Source organism: Hetaerina americana, unplaced genomic scaffold (genome assembly GCF_022747635.1).
Source record: "Hetaerina americana unplaced genomic scaffold, ioHetAmer1.1.p SCAF_5, whole genome shotgun sequence".
NCBI classification, from domain to species: domain Eukaryota; kingdom Metazoa; phylum Arthropoda; class Insecta; order Odonata; family Calopterygidae; genus Hetaerina; species Hetaerina americana.
Genome location: NW_027287095.1, coordinates 77,856,609 through 77,872,256, shown reverse-complemented (window position 1 = coordinate 77,872,256; position 15,648 = coordinate 77,856,609). Strand labels below are relative to the sequence as shown.

General features: G+C 36.8%; 1 protein-coding gene across 3 annotated transcripts in view; it reads left to right on the top strand.

The window, feature by feature from the left end:
- fab1 (fab1 kinase) overlaps nucleotides 1-15,648 on the top strand; it is a 72,983-nt gene that overhangs the window by 20,126 nt on the left and 37,209 nt on the right. For all 3 annotated transcript variants that reach the window (XM_071591707.1, XM_071591708.1, XM_071591706.1), the window contains exons 10-16: nucleotides 475-661; nucleotides 2,498-2,659; nucleotides 5,069-5,267; nucleotides 5,438-6,067; nucleotides 8,479-9,350; nucleotides 12,998-13,286; nucleotides 13,654-13,829. In XM_071591707.1, coding sequence (XP_071447808.1) covers nucleotides 475-661; nucleotides 2,498-2,659; nucleotides 5,069-5,267; nucleotides 5,438-6,067; nucleotides 8,479-9,350; nucleotides 12,998-13,286; nucleotides 13,654-13,829 — 2,515 coding nt within the window. The remainder of the gene's footprint in view (nucleotides 1-474; nucleotides 662-2,497; nucleotides 2,660-5,068; nucleotides 5,268-5,437; nucleotides 6,068-8,478; nucleotides 9,351-12,997; nucleotides 13,287-13,653; nucleotides 13,830-15,648) is intronic.

The window sequence follows — 15,648 nt, the reverse complement described above, 5'->3', positions numbered from 1 at the left end:
TTGAAGCAGCAAACTTTTGTTCATTTAGTAAAGTGGAAAGAAATGAGTTTTTTTTCTGTGTTTAAACACTTCAATTTTCTAAGGCTTAGTGCTGATAATAATAATCCATCCATTTAATCATATGACCTAGTAGATTTGGTAGGTTTGACCTAGTAGGTTTGTTTCTGGTGCATGTTGTCTTCCGTCATCCAACTGAAGCTACCCCAAAGAGAGTGAAAGAGAATTCATAGCCTGACCTCTATCAGTCATACTACTTACCCATTTTAATACATTAAATTCTATGCTGCCCTTTTTGTTCCTTCTGTGGATCATGTAGATGGGAGAGACTTGGCTAGGTGAAGTCTGATGCTTGTGGTGCTTGATATATAATGATATTTGTGCTTTATATTTTATGTCTATATTTTTGTTTGTGTTTTGTAGTTCCTTTGTAGTGTGGTTTACAGATATATATTATTATGAAATAATTCACTCTAGGTGACCCTTCACTTAACAATGGCCAGCATATTTTTTACCATGGAGAGGCTCCTAATTTCCTGTGTGTTCCTCATGACCAATTATCTTCTGATAATCTGGCATCCAGTCCACCTCACAGTTGGCATTTGGTTGACGCTAAGCATCTTAATCCTGATAATGGAGAACGTGAAGCATTTGTGAGACTAAGGTATGAATATTTATGTTTATCATGACAAAGATAATTTGTATAGTCCTTCAAGGTTGCTTATAATAAATTTTTGTCTTGTTTATTTCTCCCTGTCCTACTAGGTTTTTATCAATGTCATTGTTGTTGTTGTAACTTGAAGGCAGGTATGAAATATTCTGTTATTACAGCAAGTGATAGACCATGTTTTTTATGGTTTTGGGCAATCATCTCGTTTGTGTGATATTATGTGGATTCTGAGTGGTAAAGGGTACCACCCAGATGTGAGATGCATTCTGCTATGTAGAGTGGGAGAAAGATATTGATTAAATATCAGTAATGAGTGAATGGGAAATCTGGTGAAGTTGCATTAAGGATTGTGGGTATTTCATCATAAATTTAATGATGACTGCCAATTTGTGCTGTGAGTAAAGTTTTATTAATTACTACCAATAAGTGTTTGAATGTGGTTCATCCTGCTCTTTGTACCATTCTCACATGTTTTGGCATATGGGTGAGAGAGGATGAGTAATTTCAGGCACGTATACAAGGCATGGCTTGTATATATGGTATGAATAAAAAAGTATCAGGAACAATTTTTCATGGCGAGACTGTGTCACAGCGAGCTCGCACAATGAGGCTTGGTGGTGGGGGGTCTGACCTTAAACATGCACCAAGCGCCAGTTTCCTGCAAGCATTTGTTAAGGCCAGATCATGTTTTTGTTGGACCCCTTTTAAGTGGCTCGATGCAAGCGCCAAATGTGACAAATGATTGAACAGTGATAAACCATCAAATTTTTTGTTGGACTCGTGAAATTGGGTATGGAGATGTTTGGCATGATTCGCCAAGTGTTCACGGATGAAAGCATGTCCTAAACTGCAGTTTGAAGTGGCACACGTTCTTCAAAGATGCCTGAGAGAGTGTGGAGGACGAGCCCCGTGCTGGATGACTGTGGACGTTGAGAACCGACAACAGCAGGCAATGTGCGCATGAAGTGCTGAACTCAGACCATCAGTTAAGTGTGCACATGTTTACAGATCATATTGGCATTGATAAGATGTCAGTGCACACCATTATCACTAAAAATTTGGCGGTGCAAAAGATCTGCGCTAAACTCGCCCTGAAGGCACCCAGCCACACCTGCTCCAAGGTAACTGACGACCTGAAAAACAGCATCACAACGATTTCCAAACCCCCTTGCAGTCCCGACTTAGCACCAGCAGACTATGTCCTATTCCCAAAAGTGAAATCCTCCCTCAAAGGACACCACCATGGGGCCCTAAGTGCTGTCAAAGAAGCTTGCAATGGTATCCTTAACGACCTTCCAGAATCTGCCTATTAGGGAGCTTTCAAGTCATGAAAAAGCCTCTGGAAAAAAGTGCATCGATGTACAAGGGATGTATTTTAGGGAAGAATATTGAGGCATTGTAGCAACATCTGAAATAAATGTGTTTCCCGATACTTTTTATACAAATCTTGTATGTGTGTTATATATATTTTTTTATTCAATAATTTATTTACTTACAATAGTATGTGTGTATATATATAATTTTATAAAAAGAACAAGTTAATTCGACTATGCAAAATATTATGATTTAAAAATATTAATTAGTTCACAAAGTGATGCCAGAGACCTTGAGAATATATAGGGAGCCTCCTTATTAATATATTGAATTGCAATTTTGTATAAAATATGTCTTATTGTATTTGTGTAAAAACTACATCTCAGTGTTTTGCTAGGATTGATAATTATGATCGTTGGAACCACCTGCTTGAAAATTGTTTAAAAACATAGTTTTCCTTACCATGTCCTTTTAGGTTTATTCTCTATAACTACATTTTTGTTTTTTTTTTAATAGTGCTGCTTACAAATCACATCATGAAGCCCTTCTGCGCCAGTTATTGGTCTCCGAGGGGTTGGCCCAATCATGGGGTGATGTGGTTTTGCCATTAGTAAGCCAGATCGTAGAACTAGTTCACCCGGATGTTCGAAGTGAAACTTATGAAATGGATATTCGTCAGTAAGTCTATTATTTAAGTTTTATCTGAAATTATAATTATACATAGAAGTGCAGTTAACTGTTTTGTCTCTTATTTTGAAGTAAATCCTATGTTCAGTTCAATTGTTAGTTTAGGATTAATTTTTGGACATTGTACAGTGAGTTATGACAGTTGGTTTAAGGTATATTTTCCCTTTTGTGTATTAAAACCTTATGAGTTTCAAAAAAAGTTCATTTCATGTTGACTCATCATATTTTTCGTATTAATAGAGAAACATCATTCTTTATTCTTTTTATCCTACAGCAGATTAGAATCATGTTCACATGGATGAAAAATAATGTAAAATTATTCACTCCATCTCAAACTAAGCGAAAACAATTTTTTTCTATGTTTGCTCTGAATTAAACATTCACAGAGGCACTAACATTTTTCTGTAGCATAAGTTTCCTAGGACTGCAAAATTGATTCATTTCATTAAAAGGTACTTATATTCTCTTTTAAAAAGTGTCATTCAGCAGAATGTTTTGGAGCTATGTCAAAATGATGATCAACTAAATTTAATCTCTGATTGCTATTGTGGAGACATCTTGATCAAGTGTTCACATGCATTCAGAGCTAATAATGAGATCTAGCTTGTATTTTATTAGCTCTGTGTCCAAAATGCATTGAATTACTTAGGAGTGACTTTTTTGTAATTAAATGCAATGAAATGTATGGCAAGTGTTCGTATGTGGCACATGCTAGCTACTCAATCCATTGCTTGACTTATCTTTATTGATCTTGATGTGATATTTAAATTTTCTTTAGATGCTACTAGTGAAATTTTCAAAGCATACATTGCTATATTATTATGTATACAATAATTACTATGTTAGTTCAATAATCATGGGCATGTTCTGTCTTTGCTTAAGGTTATTACTCACATCATGGAAGGAGTTAAGAATGTATCTTTTAGTGCAAAAGACTTTAAAATAATGTATTTTTTTCTTTTCTGCTTTAATTTTCACTTGCAAATAAATGTTCAAATTGTTTTACAGGATGATATATGAAGTCATGTTATATCTATAGTCCAACATCCAGCCCAAAATTACTCAATATCTGCATCTGCAACCTTGTTAAAATAGGCATATAAAACTTTTAATTATATGTAAACAAACCATAGAACCAATAGGCTCACCCAGGAAAATTTAAGACCCTTATAATGTTAAAAGGGTCAGGTAGTTAGTTAGACAAAATATTTTCAGTCACTAATGATGTTAGTAGCAAATTCCAGACTCACTATGTAGGAATATGAATGAATATATTTTAATGTGATGAATCCTTTATTTTGAGGAAAGGTAGCCTTTCATTCAAGCAACATATGTATTCCACTGAAGGCATATCAGTTTGCAATCAAAATGCATAAGCCATCAACTGATTATTTTGGTCATTCAATTTTTCCATTGGTCAAAATGCCATTATAGATTCTCCTTTAATTTCTGCAGATATTAGCAGCAACAGCTGTTGTTCTCAAGACAATTTGATAATTTGTAAATGAGGGATGAACAGCTGGATGGATAAATATTGCAACTCAACAGAATTAACTAGATGCTTGAAAATGAGATATCTTACATGTTATTGGGGGACAAAAAACTGAATAGAAAGGGTGTACCAAAGTGTGTAAAAGAAAAAAACGATGGGAAGGAGAAATTGTGGGACAGCATTCAGACACAATATTGTTAATGAAGTGGTTTGACAAAAACATGTTGCCACGACTTCTATGTTTCACAGTGATGAATGCAGAGTAGTACAAAAGAGGATAGAAAGACTTCTTCCAGTGTGTAAAAAAGATTACAGCCAAATTATGGGGGGATTTAACTGGTAGGATCAAGTGTTACAGGGCCATCAGGAGGAAAGGAAATTTATGTACAAGTTGTGCTTGAAATTATTTTGGAGTCTTGAATGTTATTGTAATCGGTTGAATGGTCAGTTTTAGGCAAAATAAAGGTGCTAAAATTGATCACTTAGTAATTTGAGTGCAACTATTCTAGTATGCCTACTAGGCCATGATTTCATTAATTTGTCACTTTACTCAGAAATATTGATGTACCTGTCTTCGCTCTATGACGGGCATCAAGTTCTGCTTGGAATATCAAATTTCTAGAGATGAGATTAGAGTATCACTTGAAAAGTGTATCCATGATTCATGAAAAGTGTATGATTGTCTTTGATCTTATGAAACTGAGATTCATGTAAATGGGAACATTAATGTATAAATGTGTGTAATGAATGTATTTTTTCCCTACATGTGCTATGAATTAATATGACGTCAATATAGATTATGTACCTCATCATCCATTAATTTTGCTCTCTTTGGAAGTAAAATACTTTCAATGTTTTGAACATTTGGATATCAAGATTGAAATAATGTTTTTCTTTGTTTCAATGAGGTATGTGCAGTTTAAAAAAGTTCCTGGAGGCAATCGTTCTGAATGTGGTATTATAAGTGGTGTGGTATGCACCAAGAATATTGCCCATCGTGCTATGGCTGATCGCCTCACCAACCCCAGAATTCTTCTTCTTGGGTGCTCTGTTGCATACCAGCGTGTAGAAGGTCGCTTTCTTTCTCTCGAGCCCCTCATGATGCAGGCAAGTTTTAAAAATTAATTTATTATGACCTTGTATTACAATTGAATCCATTTACATTACTGTGTACTCAGTCGAGTCATATTTATTATAGTGTATAGAATGTTGGAGGATATGTAGTTCATATGGGGTGGTTAATATAATAATAAATTTTCCCTATTCCTTTTCCCTAGGAATATGATTATCTTAAAAATGCTGTTGCCAGAATATCTGCTCTTCAGCCTGATCTTTTACTGGTGGAGAAAAATGTTTCCCGTTTGGCCCAGGATTTCCTTCTAGATTTGGGTGTTACTTTAGTGACCAATATGAAGGTGTCTGTGCTCGATCGTGTTGCCCATTGCACCAGATCTGATATTGTGGGGTCTGTGGATGCCCATGTTGGTAGGCCTCGTTTAGGAACTTGCAGAGCATTTTATTTAAAGACATATGATCTAAGTCCAAGTGGCAGTGATAAAGAACACAATGGAGTAAACTCTAAATCCTCTGCTACCAAAACTCTAATGTTCTTTGATGGATGTCCTGCACATTTGGGATGTACTGTGATTCTCCGTGGTGCTACGAAGCCAGAATTGGCTCGCTTGAAGCGTGTTGTCTCCCGAATGGTGTACATTCACTACAGCTGGCATCTTGAGAAGTCATTTCTTATGGATGAATTTGCCATGCCCCCTGCCCCACCTCCTCCAGATAGCGAACTCTTTGGAGATTCATTGTATTCAACAGATGGCGTGCCTACCAATAGCCAAAGCTATAACTGGAAAGGAGAAGAAAATTCAGAAGGAAATAAAGAAGTTCTGCCTTCTGAGGTAAGAAAATTCAAATTAGAAGTTCATGATTAGTGGCTCTCAACAATTTTGGTGTACAATGCTGATTTTTTTCTTAGCTTTTTATGAGTTCTTTTTTTCTTAATTTTTCGCCATTTTTTGCATCATTTATCAATTGAAAAGTTTAGTTGCCATATTTTCTAGCCCATAAGATGCACTGGCACATAAGACACACTGTGATTATTCAGGTTAGAATGTGCCGAAAATGCTTGAATCAAACAGAAAAGGATCAAAATTCATTTTTGAATGTTTACACTTTACATGGAGAAAATAGAATTGTTACCTTAGAAAAAGTTAGCTGCCATATTAATGGTTATTCATTGCAGAATACCATAAATTCATCATCACTGCTGCTAAAATCATTTATTCATCAAATCATGTAATAATAAAAGCAGTTATTTTCACTGGAGTTGTCACTTCCCTCATAAACAATGTGATCTTCACTTCCATTTAGTGCACTGCTGAGTCAAAAATTTGAAAAGATTTATTGATAATTTCAATTCACTACTTCAAGTTTAAATGCATTTCTGTACGTCAATCTTTTCTCTTTAAATCTCATGAGGTTATTCTAATTTTAATTTGTTTTGGAGCACATAGTTTTTGTATGTAAAAGCAAGTGTGCTCACTAAATAGGAAGGGAATTGAGATGGTGTGGTGGCTATCATACTGGCTTCCCACCCAGGGGGCCCAGGTTCGAACCCCAGTGGTGGCAGATAGTTTTCAGTGGTATCCCTATCCCTATGTGAGGTGCTTTGTGTAGGACACTTTGAGTTAGTACGCCATCCATCAGATGGGACTTTAAGCTGCAGACCCCTTGGCACCCTTCGTTAAGAGTAGGCTAATGCCGATGCCAGGTTTCTCTCCACTCTTCATCCTTCCTGTCCATCCCTAATGGTGCAAATGACCTCAGCTCTTGGTCGCCTCTACTAAAACTACTAATACTTAAGTAGAAATGAATATACAGGTATTACTCATTGAATAGCACTCTCATACTACTTAAGGTTGAGTGCCTGTAGGTCCTGAAGTTTAGTGCGAGAGGTGCAATTCATAAGCTGAGGGGTGACATCCCCATTAGCCCATTGTAATATAAAGCAGTTTTACAGCAGCATCACATGTAAAATGGAACTAAACGAAATACATTGTATGTATTTACAATTTATTTGAGAATATTTTTTTAGGAAGTACTGTCTGGGAGATTTGAAATTCTATTGCTTACTACTGACCAAAACAGTTTTTTCATCAAAATTTTCAATAAAGGAAACCATTTTCTTGGCCTGATAAAAGAAAAATACATAATAGTTGGTATTTTTTGTGGTGAATCAGCTTACATCTTATGGGATGAAGTTATACCTGTATAACCTCCGCCCATTAGATGCAGGCTGATTTTAGAGCACATTATGGAGTAAAAAGTGTGCTTCTTATAGGCCAGGAAAGATGGCTTATCATTTATTGTTCATGGTATATTATTATAGGCATCTAATAATTGCCTTAAAACTTAGTAATCTCCCAGTATAGTTGAATTGTATGAAACAGTTGTGCTTAGCAACTAGCCTAGTTTTTGTCCTCATTTCATTGTCATAACCTTAACTTTTCATTTCAAGTTAATTGAATTATACCCGATGAGAAATTCTGATATTTCGTTTACCAAGGACCAATTGTCTCTAAAGGCAACTGTCCTTGTCTTAGGAGTGTCCACTATTTCTCATCCTCCATTGTAGTTCCATGCCAAATGTTTAAGAATTGATCTGTAGAAAGTGAGAACAACTTTTTAAGCTTAATGTGCAATGTACAGCAAAACCCATAATGTACACTCGGGACCCAAGGCAAAAGTGTAAAATGTGGAAATATACAAATAGCATGATAATGAAAATTTTCACTTTTACATGCTTAATTACTGAAGTCATTGTTGTAATATATGAGAATGTGAGCTACCTCTGAGCAAACAGTTCTTCAACTGCAAATTTTGTTAAGAAAATGAAATTAATTTTGATTTGGTGTAGATTTGATGTGATAAAGTAAGTTTCAATACTTTTAATAATTCAGCAGCCAATCAGTGTCATATCTGTTGCGTCAAGGCAGTGCAAATGATCCCAGTTGTCTGTCACCAGTTCTTGCATTTTTTGTGCTTCAACATGCTTAGGTCAAAGTCATTTTCATTCCTCATAATTTCATCTGTGCAATATGGATAGTCTCTCTCAGGTGTTCTTACAAGTATAAATTTGGTAACTGACTCCCAGTCATGCTATGTATTCATTTCATAGTACAAATCTTTGCCTGGCATTTTGAGATTACATGCATAAGTAGTTCAAATTTCTATCACTAGTAGTTCTGTGTAGTGCCCAACTATATTTAAATTCTTCCCTTATTCTTATCATGTTTTATTTTGATTTCAGAAAAAACCTACTCCATTTCAAAGCACTCGAATCATGACTAAAGAAAAAGCCCTTGAGGATCGTAAGACTGTGGCAGCTGAAACTGTCAGTGATTTTAGTGATCCACTTCATTCTTATCTCAGTGTTGGGTCAGCAACTAGTCCAGATGTATCCAGCTCAGATAAGGGAAGTGAAACAATGGCAGTCACACAGCAGTCAGAATTTGAAGAGATACATGATGAGGTGTTCTCCTCTAATAAGCTCTCTGTGGCATCAAATCCCAGGGAATCAAACAGATTCCGGAAGGCACTAGATGATATTGTTCTTTCTGCTTCTCCATATTTGAGACATTCCATCCCATACCTTGATACTGAAGTTGGACGTAACTGTCCCCTAAGGAAATATTTTCCAGCAGAATTATATTGGTCAGCACAGTTTGAAAACAACCAGATGTGTTCATTGGGAGAAGAGCCAGTATCTAACTCTACAGTAGAGCCCCAAGCAGAGAAGGTAGCCCCTGTATTTAGGATAAAGAACACCCATCCTTTTTTGAGAGCAAAATTAACTGGCAGTATTAACAATGAAGCAGTTCAAGCAATGCTTGCCAACTTTAGAGCATGTGGTGGGCATGTTGCTTCTTATGGAAGTGAATCTGATGAAGAGACTGTTTTAGTGGAAAAGAAGGAACCAGAACGAGAAAAAGTGGGGAGCTCCACAAAATTTGGAATTTTGGATGGACCAAGAGGGTCGATTGGAGAGAATCATGACAACGCTGGCCATTGGCCTCTTCAATTAGATGCTCTTGACCCATTCAATCACCAGTGTTTACCAGTTCTTTTATGCAGTTATTCACATTCTTCCAACAATGCTCCTTATTTCTGTGTGAACCCATGGTAAGTTTTTTTTCTTTTTTAATCCACAGTAATTCATGTAACTTAGGCTGGTGGTTGCTCCCAAAAAAACTTTTTGGAGGAAAAAACCACTTAAAGGTTGTTTAACCTGTTGTTGTCACTCCTCCCAGCAACCTCCCTCAATAATTTGTGTTAAGCTGAGAGATGTGGCCACAACAGGTTAAATACAAATTAATTCCTGGGATTTTCTCCTTAGTAATTTGCATATTTCCTCATTCATGTTTCGATAGAAAATTTCTGAGACAGATGTAGTTTAACCTACTATTAGGTTTGTTTTCAGTATTTATAGTGTCTTCTTCCCTTTTGCATGTAAAAATGCAGATCTGTAAAAGACTATTGGGCCAAAGTTAATCAAATATTATATTGTCACTCATGCTTAATACTTCAACCATCCATTGCACCCTCCTGAAAAGTTGAATATTGACTTTAAAGCCCAATTTTAAATTATCTAACCTCTACTCCATGTACATTTGGGTTTAATATTGTGTCAAATAGCCTCGTGAAGGACACCTGGAAGACAGGAGGTGAACCTAGATATTGAGTACCTGCTAGGTCTTGATAGCATTATTGCATACTTTATATGCAATACATTGAAATGTTGAGTTTATTTAAATAAAATCCTCTTAAGTTAAAATTTTGCAGTAAATAAAATTAACTGTATTTGATGAAGTTTTCTCGGGTCTTCCACCAAGTCAGGGGTTCCATGTTGGCCGACGTTTCGATGCTCGACTCGTTCATCGTCTTCAGGGTAGATGAGTGCCAACTTTTTCTTTGAATTATGATGTCAAGGAAAGGGAGTTTGCCCTCGATTTCCAATTCCATTGTGAAGTAGATGTTCAGGTGTTAGCAGTTCATGTGTCGGAGGAATTCGTTCAGTGCCTCCTTCCCATGTGGTGGCACATGGGAAGGAGGCTCTGAACACATGAAGTGATGGTACACATGGACATGGGGTGTATCATAAGCCTACGCATACAGATCAATACCTAAATGGAAAGAGCCACCACCACCCAGCCCAGCGGTGAGCAGTGCTGAACATTCTATTTCAACGACCCAGGGCCATCGCTGACAACCTTCCTCCAAAACAGGTATAGTGGACGCGACATCTCTTTGACCCTTAAAAGGTCCTTCAACCCGTGGGTACGCCTGACGCAGTAGGATAAGGAAAAGAAGAAACCAATAGCCAGGGCCTGCTTGCCCTATGTCTCCTCAATTCCTTGGAAAATATCCAGGATATTGTTGAGGCATAAAATTGAGGCCATCAACAAACTACCTGGAAAAATTAGAAATCTTCTCATCAGAGCCAAGAACCCAATCGGCCTAAAGACCCCAGGCATTTACCAAGTCCTGTCTGCCTGTGGAGACGTCTTCATTGGAGAGATGGGGCAGACCATTGAGACCAGGTTGAAGAAACACCAGCATCTGCGGCTTGGGCCGTTGGGGAAATCAGTCATCGCTGAATGCAGCGTTGGGATGTATCACTCCATTAACTTTGATGGGACAAGGTTACTTGCCTGCTCCAGTAGTTACTGGGACCGTATTATTAAAGAGGCCATTGAAATATGAATGGCAAGTCATAATTTCGATAGAGATTCTGGCTATTCCCTCAGCAATGCGTGGAAACTGGTGCTGAGGAAGGTTAGAGAAGAAAGAACAAAATAGCACCATGGCGACCAATCGAGAGGCTCCTCCATCATGAACCAATCATGAGTCACCTGACCCATGTGCTTGTGTATCTAAGATGGCCATAATGTAGTAGGCACTCATCTGCCCTGAGGACGATGCATGAGTCGAACATTGAAACGTCGGCTAACATGGAACCCCTGACCCAGTGGAAGACCCAAGAAAACTTCATCAAGCAGATATACTGGGAAGGCACCAGATCTTACTTCAGTAATTGTATTGATTGACATTTTTGGGAAGCCAGTTTTCACATGTAGCCATCATTTAATGAGATTGAGACCTTATTGTTTAAGTGAACTTGTCATTAAAATTATAAAATATGATTTGTATACATTTTAGCATATCACCTCTATAACATCATTTTCAGAATTCATATGCTGCATTAAGGTATTCACCGACTCAGTACCTCTACCTACCTCTCTTACTCTCTACTATATCTTTATTAGTCAGGGTTTCTCAAGATCTCCATCTCAAAATATCACCCAGCATTTTCATTATCAGTATGGTTTTATCTATCCAAGGAATGGTTTGTAACCACTCTCCAAACTATTCTATTCCCAGCCGGCCTCTCAATTCCCTCCCTGTTCCTTGCTTTGACATCTTCCATGATCTGCTTCTTGTTATACTTCCTTGGCCTTCCTCTTTGATTAATCTGCCATTATATTTTTCCTTCAGTTATGGTCTGCGGTAAACTAAGAGTTGTACTTCAGAGGAGTTTCCTTTCTTTTGACCTTCATAGGCTTATGTCTTTTATTTACCATCATGTAGTTTATCTTAACAGTAATCAGTCTATTGTCTTCATGTACGAGGGTCATCCGGAAAGTAGTACCCGTTCGTGAAATAAAGACACAAAAGTAAATATTAACAAACATAAAAAATTTTATTTGAAAGAGGATACTTTAAACTACTTCTCAACATAATCTCCAAGCAAATTAAGGCATTTGTCATAACGTGTGACAAGTTTCTGTATTCCTGCTGCATAGTCCTTCGCCGCCAGCTCATTGAGATACGCGAGGGACCCATCTTGCACAAATTTTTGCATAATGCAGATGGTGTTTAACAATTTCATGAACAATTGTTCGAGAAACATTGGGAAAATGCTCACAGATGTCATCAATTGTGACGCGCCGATCGTTCCTCACGAATTCGTCAACTGTGCTCACCAGTTGGTCTGTAATGACAGACGGTCTCTCCGAACGCTCATCGTCGTGTGTGTTCCCCCTCCCCATGTTGAAGTTGCGACACCACCGCCGAACAGACGACTCGTCCATTACATTGTCTCCATACACCTCCTTTAATTGGCGATGAATATCACATGGGCGAACGTTTCTTGCATTGAGGAATTTAATCACTGCCCTCACTTCACAACTGGCGGCGTTCTCAATTTTTTTAAACATTGTAAACAATCACAGAAACAACACAGGCAATGCTAGCGTCACGCAACTTGGCTCAGAGAAGGCAGACAAGCCACTGAAGCTACCTGACCTCGTCCAGCGGCTACTCGCGTCGTCAGCACTTCATGCGGCACGAACGGGTACTACTTTCCGGATGACCCTCGTATGATCAGTTCCAGAGGCAATAATAAATGGAAATGAGCACATAGGAGGTATTAATAACACAATGATGTGCAGCATAATAAAACATGAAAATGGATAATACTGAGTTGTGATTAAGTTCCTGTCTAAAGTACTGGTACAGCATATAAAGTTATATACCAATCATAAAATTACTTGTTAGTGAATTAAAAATTAGTATTGAGAGCAACATCAAGATAAGCAATAAAATGCATTTAACAATATTGTGGTGTACTTTATTGTAATTTATTTTTGTTCACTTGTGAATGGCGACTAGGTAACTGCCATTTAAAATATTTTTGGAATTGTTCAAATGTGTTCTTTCATTCTAGTTTCATTTTCATTTCTTCACTTGCATATTTTTTTTTCATCAAGGGTTTGCCAAATGGAGTTCTATGGGCATTATGACATACCATTAGGGAAATTTCTGGAGCGATATTGCTTCAGTTCATCATACTTATGTCCATCTGAAACCTGTGATGTTCCAATGCTCAGTCATATCCGCCGATTTGTGCATGGTGGTGGGTGTGTGCATTTAGCCCTGAAAGAATTAGATCACACCATTCCTTATGTTAATGGCAAAGCATCATCTGCTCAAGAAAATCCTGAGTTAAAAGGACCATCATCTATTCTGTCATGGAGCTGGTGTCCAGAATGTAAAATGGTCAGTATACAATGACTTTTCAATATTTGCGTCATTTGATTTTCAGTGGCTAAATATGAAAATAACATTTTTTCTGATTCTTTTAAATGCATTTTACATAATTTTTTCATTGTATGTAGCATAATTTAATCTGTGTGTGGATGGCCTAGAGCAATAACTTTATCCTTATTTTTGGTTTTGAAAACCTTGTCTTTAGGAAATAAAAGTATATTATATTTAAGTTGACAGAGTTTATGTTAAATTGCTGTTAATTAAGCCATTTTTATCATAATTGTTGAATTGATTTTGATGTTTAGGAATTGATGTTCACGTAAAGCTCTTATCTCCATTTACCAAATTGAATTTCTTTTAATCATTAAATTTGAAGGCATCGCCAGTGGTTCCATTAACCTCAGAGTCATGGTCTATGTCATTCGCCAAGTATCTGGAGCTTCGTTTTCATGGTTATTTGTACACTCGTCGTGGACCAAATGGATGTAACCATTCCCTTCATCATGAACATTACCAGTACTTTCTCATGGACAAAATGGTTGCTTCTTTTAAGTAAGTCTAAAGTTATGTCATTATTAATGGTAAATACTTCTGATTATTTAATGCTTTTCCTTATATGCGTTTGTAAGTGGCTGGTTCATGTACTATATATATAGTAGATTAGATTATAGATAATAATAGGTAGATTATCTAATAATATATATATATATATATATATATATATATATATATATATATATATATATTTTTTTTTTTTAATGAATGAATGAAATATGAATATTTTAACTTTTTGTTTATGACAATGTAACAATTTCAGAGCATAAAAAGCATTCATGTTCACTGGGATTCAAACCCACATCTCTCATTGTCCAGACATTAAGGGATCCAGGTTCAAATCCTGGTCTAGGCAAATGATTTTTACTCTCTGAAATTGTTGCATTGTAATGCACGTGTAGTGGATTAGTCCGTTAAAAGTAACTGTCGTTGCATCTCCCGCAGTTTTTTGGGATCTTTATTTATGTTCAGTGTGTCCATCATTTGGACTTGTGTGGTACAAAAACACACAGTTCATGAAGTGTATCATTCTTGGTCACCAGAGTTTTGTACCACCATATGCTGACCCTTGCTCATAGGATGTGCTGTGGTATGGATATTACCAAGAAAATTATAGGAAATAAACCCAAGTAAGTTGTGATATAAGGGGTGGGACATTGGGGAAATGGGGTTAAATGATTAAAGCACGTAATACAGAAAGGGAAATGCAGGAATGTTATAATTGACCTTTGGGTTCTTTACTCTCTGCCACTGTGGTAATCTTTTGGTGTATGCTAACTTCTGTATCCCTGGCATAAGCTATCGCTCGAATGGGGAATCGGAGAAGGGCAGGGAAGGGATGAGAGGCAGATGGAGAGTAATGGGGAAGGGGAGGTGATTCAAGACGAAATGCATTTGAACTCTCTTATGAATCTCCATACTTCTCTTCTTATTTTCTTTTCAAAGTTGTATTTTATTGTAGATTAATAATTATTACCTCAGTTGAGGTAAGAATTTTCCTAAGAAGATCTTTACTCTTTAAGACTATCCTTTCTAAACCTTCATATCCCAATACCTATTGAGATTTTCAGGTTTTTCCTAAAGCCCTCCCCCCAACTCCTCCACCATATCCTTGAAAAATTAAACATGATTTACTATGTAAAACCTTTGTGATTTTTTCCTGCGAAACCTCACTGTCCCAGTGATCAAATTAGTGGTATAGTGTGATTTTGAGCTACATTTAAAGAGGGTTTTGATATGACTTCAAATAATATTTCCATTCTTTCTACCCAAGGAATTTTTCATAATTCTGTTTTGATGATATCAGCTAAATATCCTTTTTGGAAAAGATAGTGAATACCATTTTTTACAGAATGCTGGTTTAGGTAGTTTTTTGATGGACTTGGAGACAGCACTTTTATACAAACCCCTGCCTAGTATGGCTGAATACTTTATATCCCACATTATGCGCAACAAAACCATTTTTCAATTTCGCTTACTTGTCTGTATTCTCTCTTGCCATATAAAATTCCTAATTGTTTCCTTCTTCAACCTTGCTGTCCATGTTCACCAATGATTTTAAAACCTATGTAATGGAGAAATGTGAAAGATTTGCGTGGAAAGACTTGCTTGGAATGAAAGTGAGAGCTGAGTTGATTAAGTTTATAGGATTTATGGATGATATTAGTCAGAGTGGCAAATGATTGCAGCTGTGATTGAGTACTTCACTGAAGCAGTGCCAGAGGTATAGGACGAATATTAACCATGGCAAAACCAAAGCAACAAGGTTCTCTTTACTTGAAAGGTTAAGTGTAAAAGTTGAAAGGAATAATCTAGA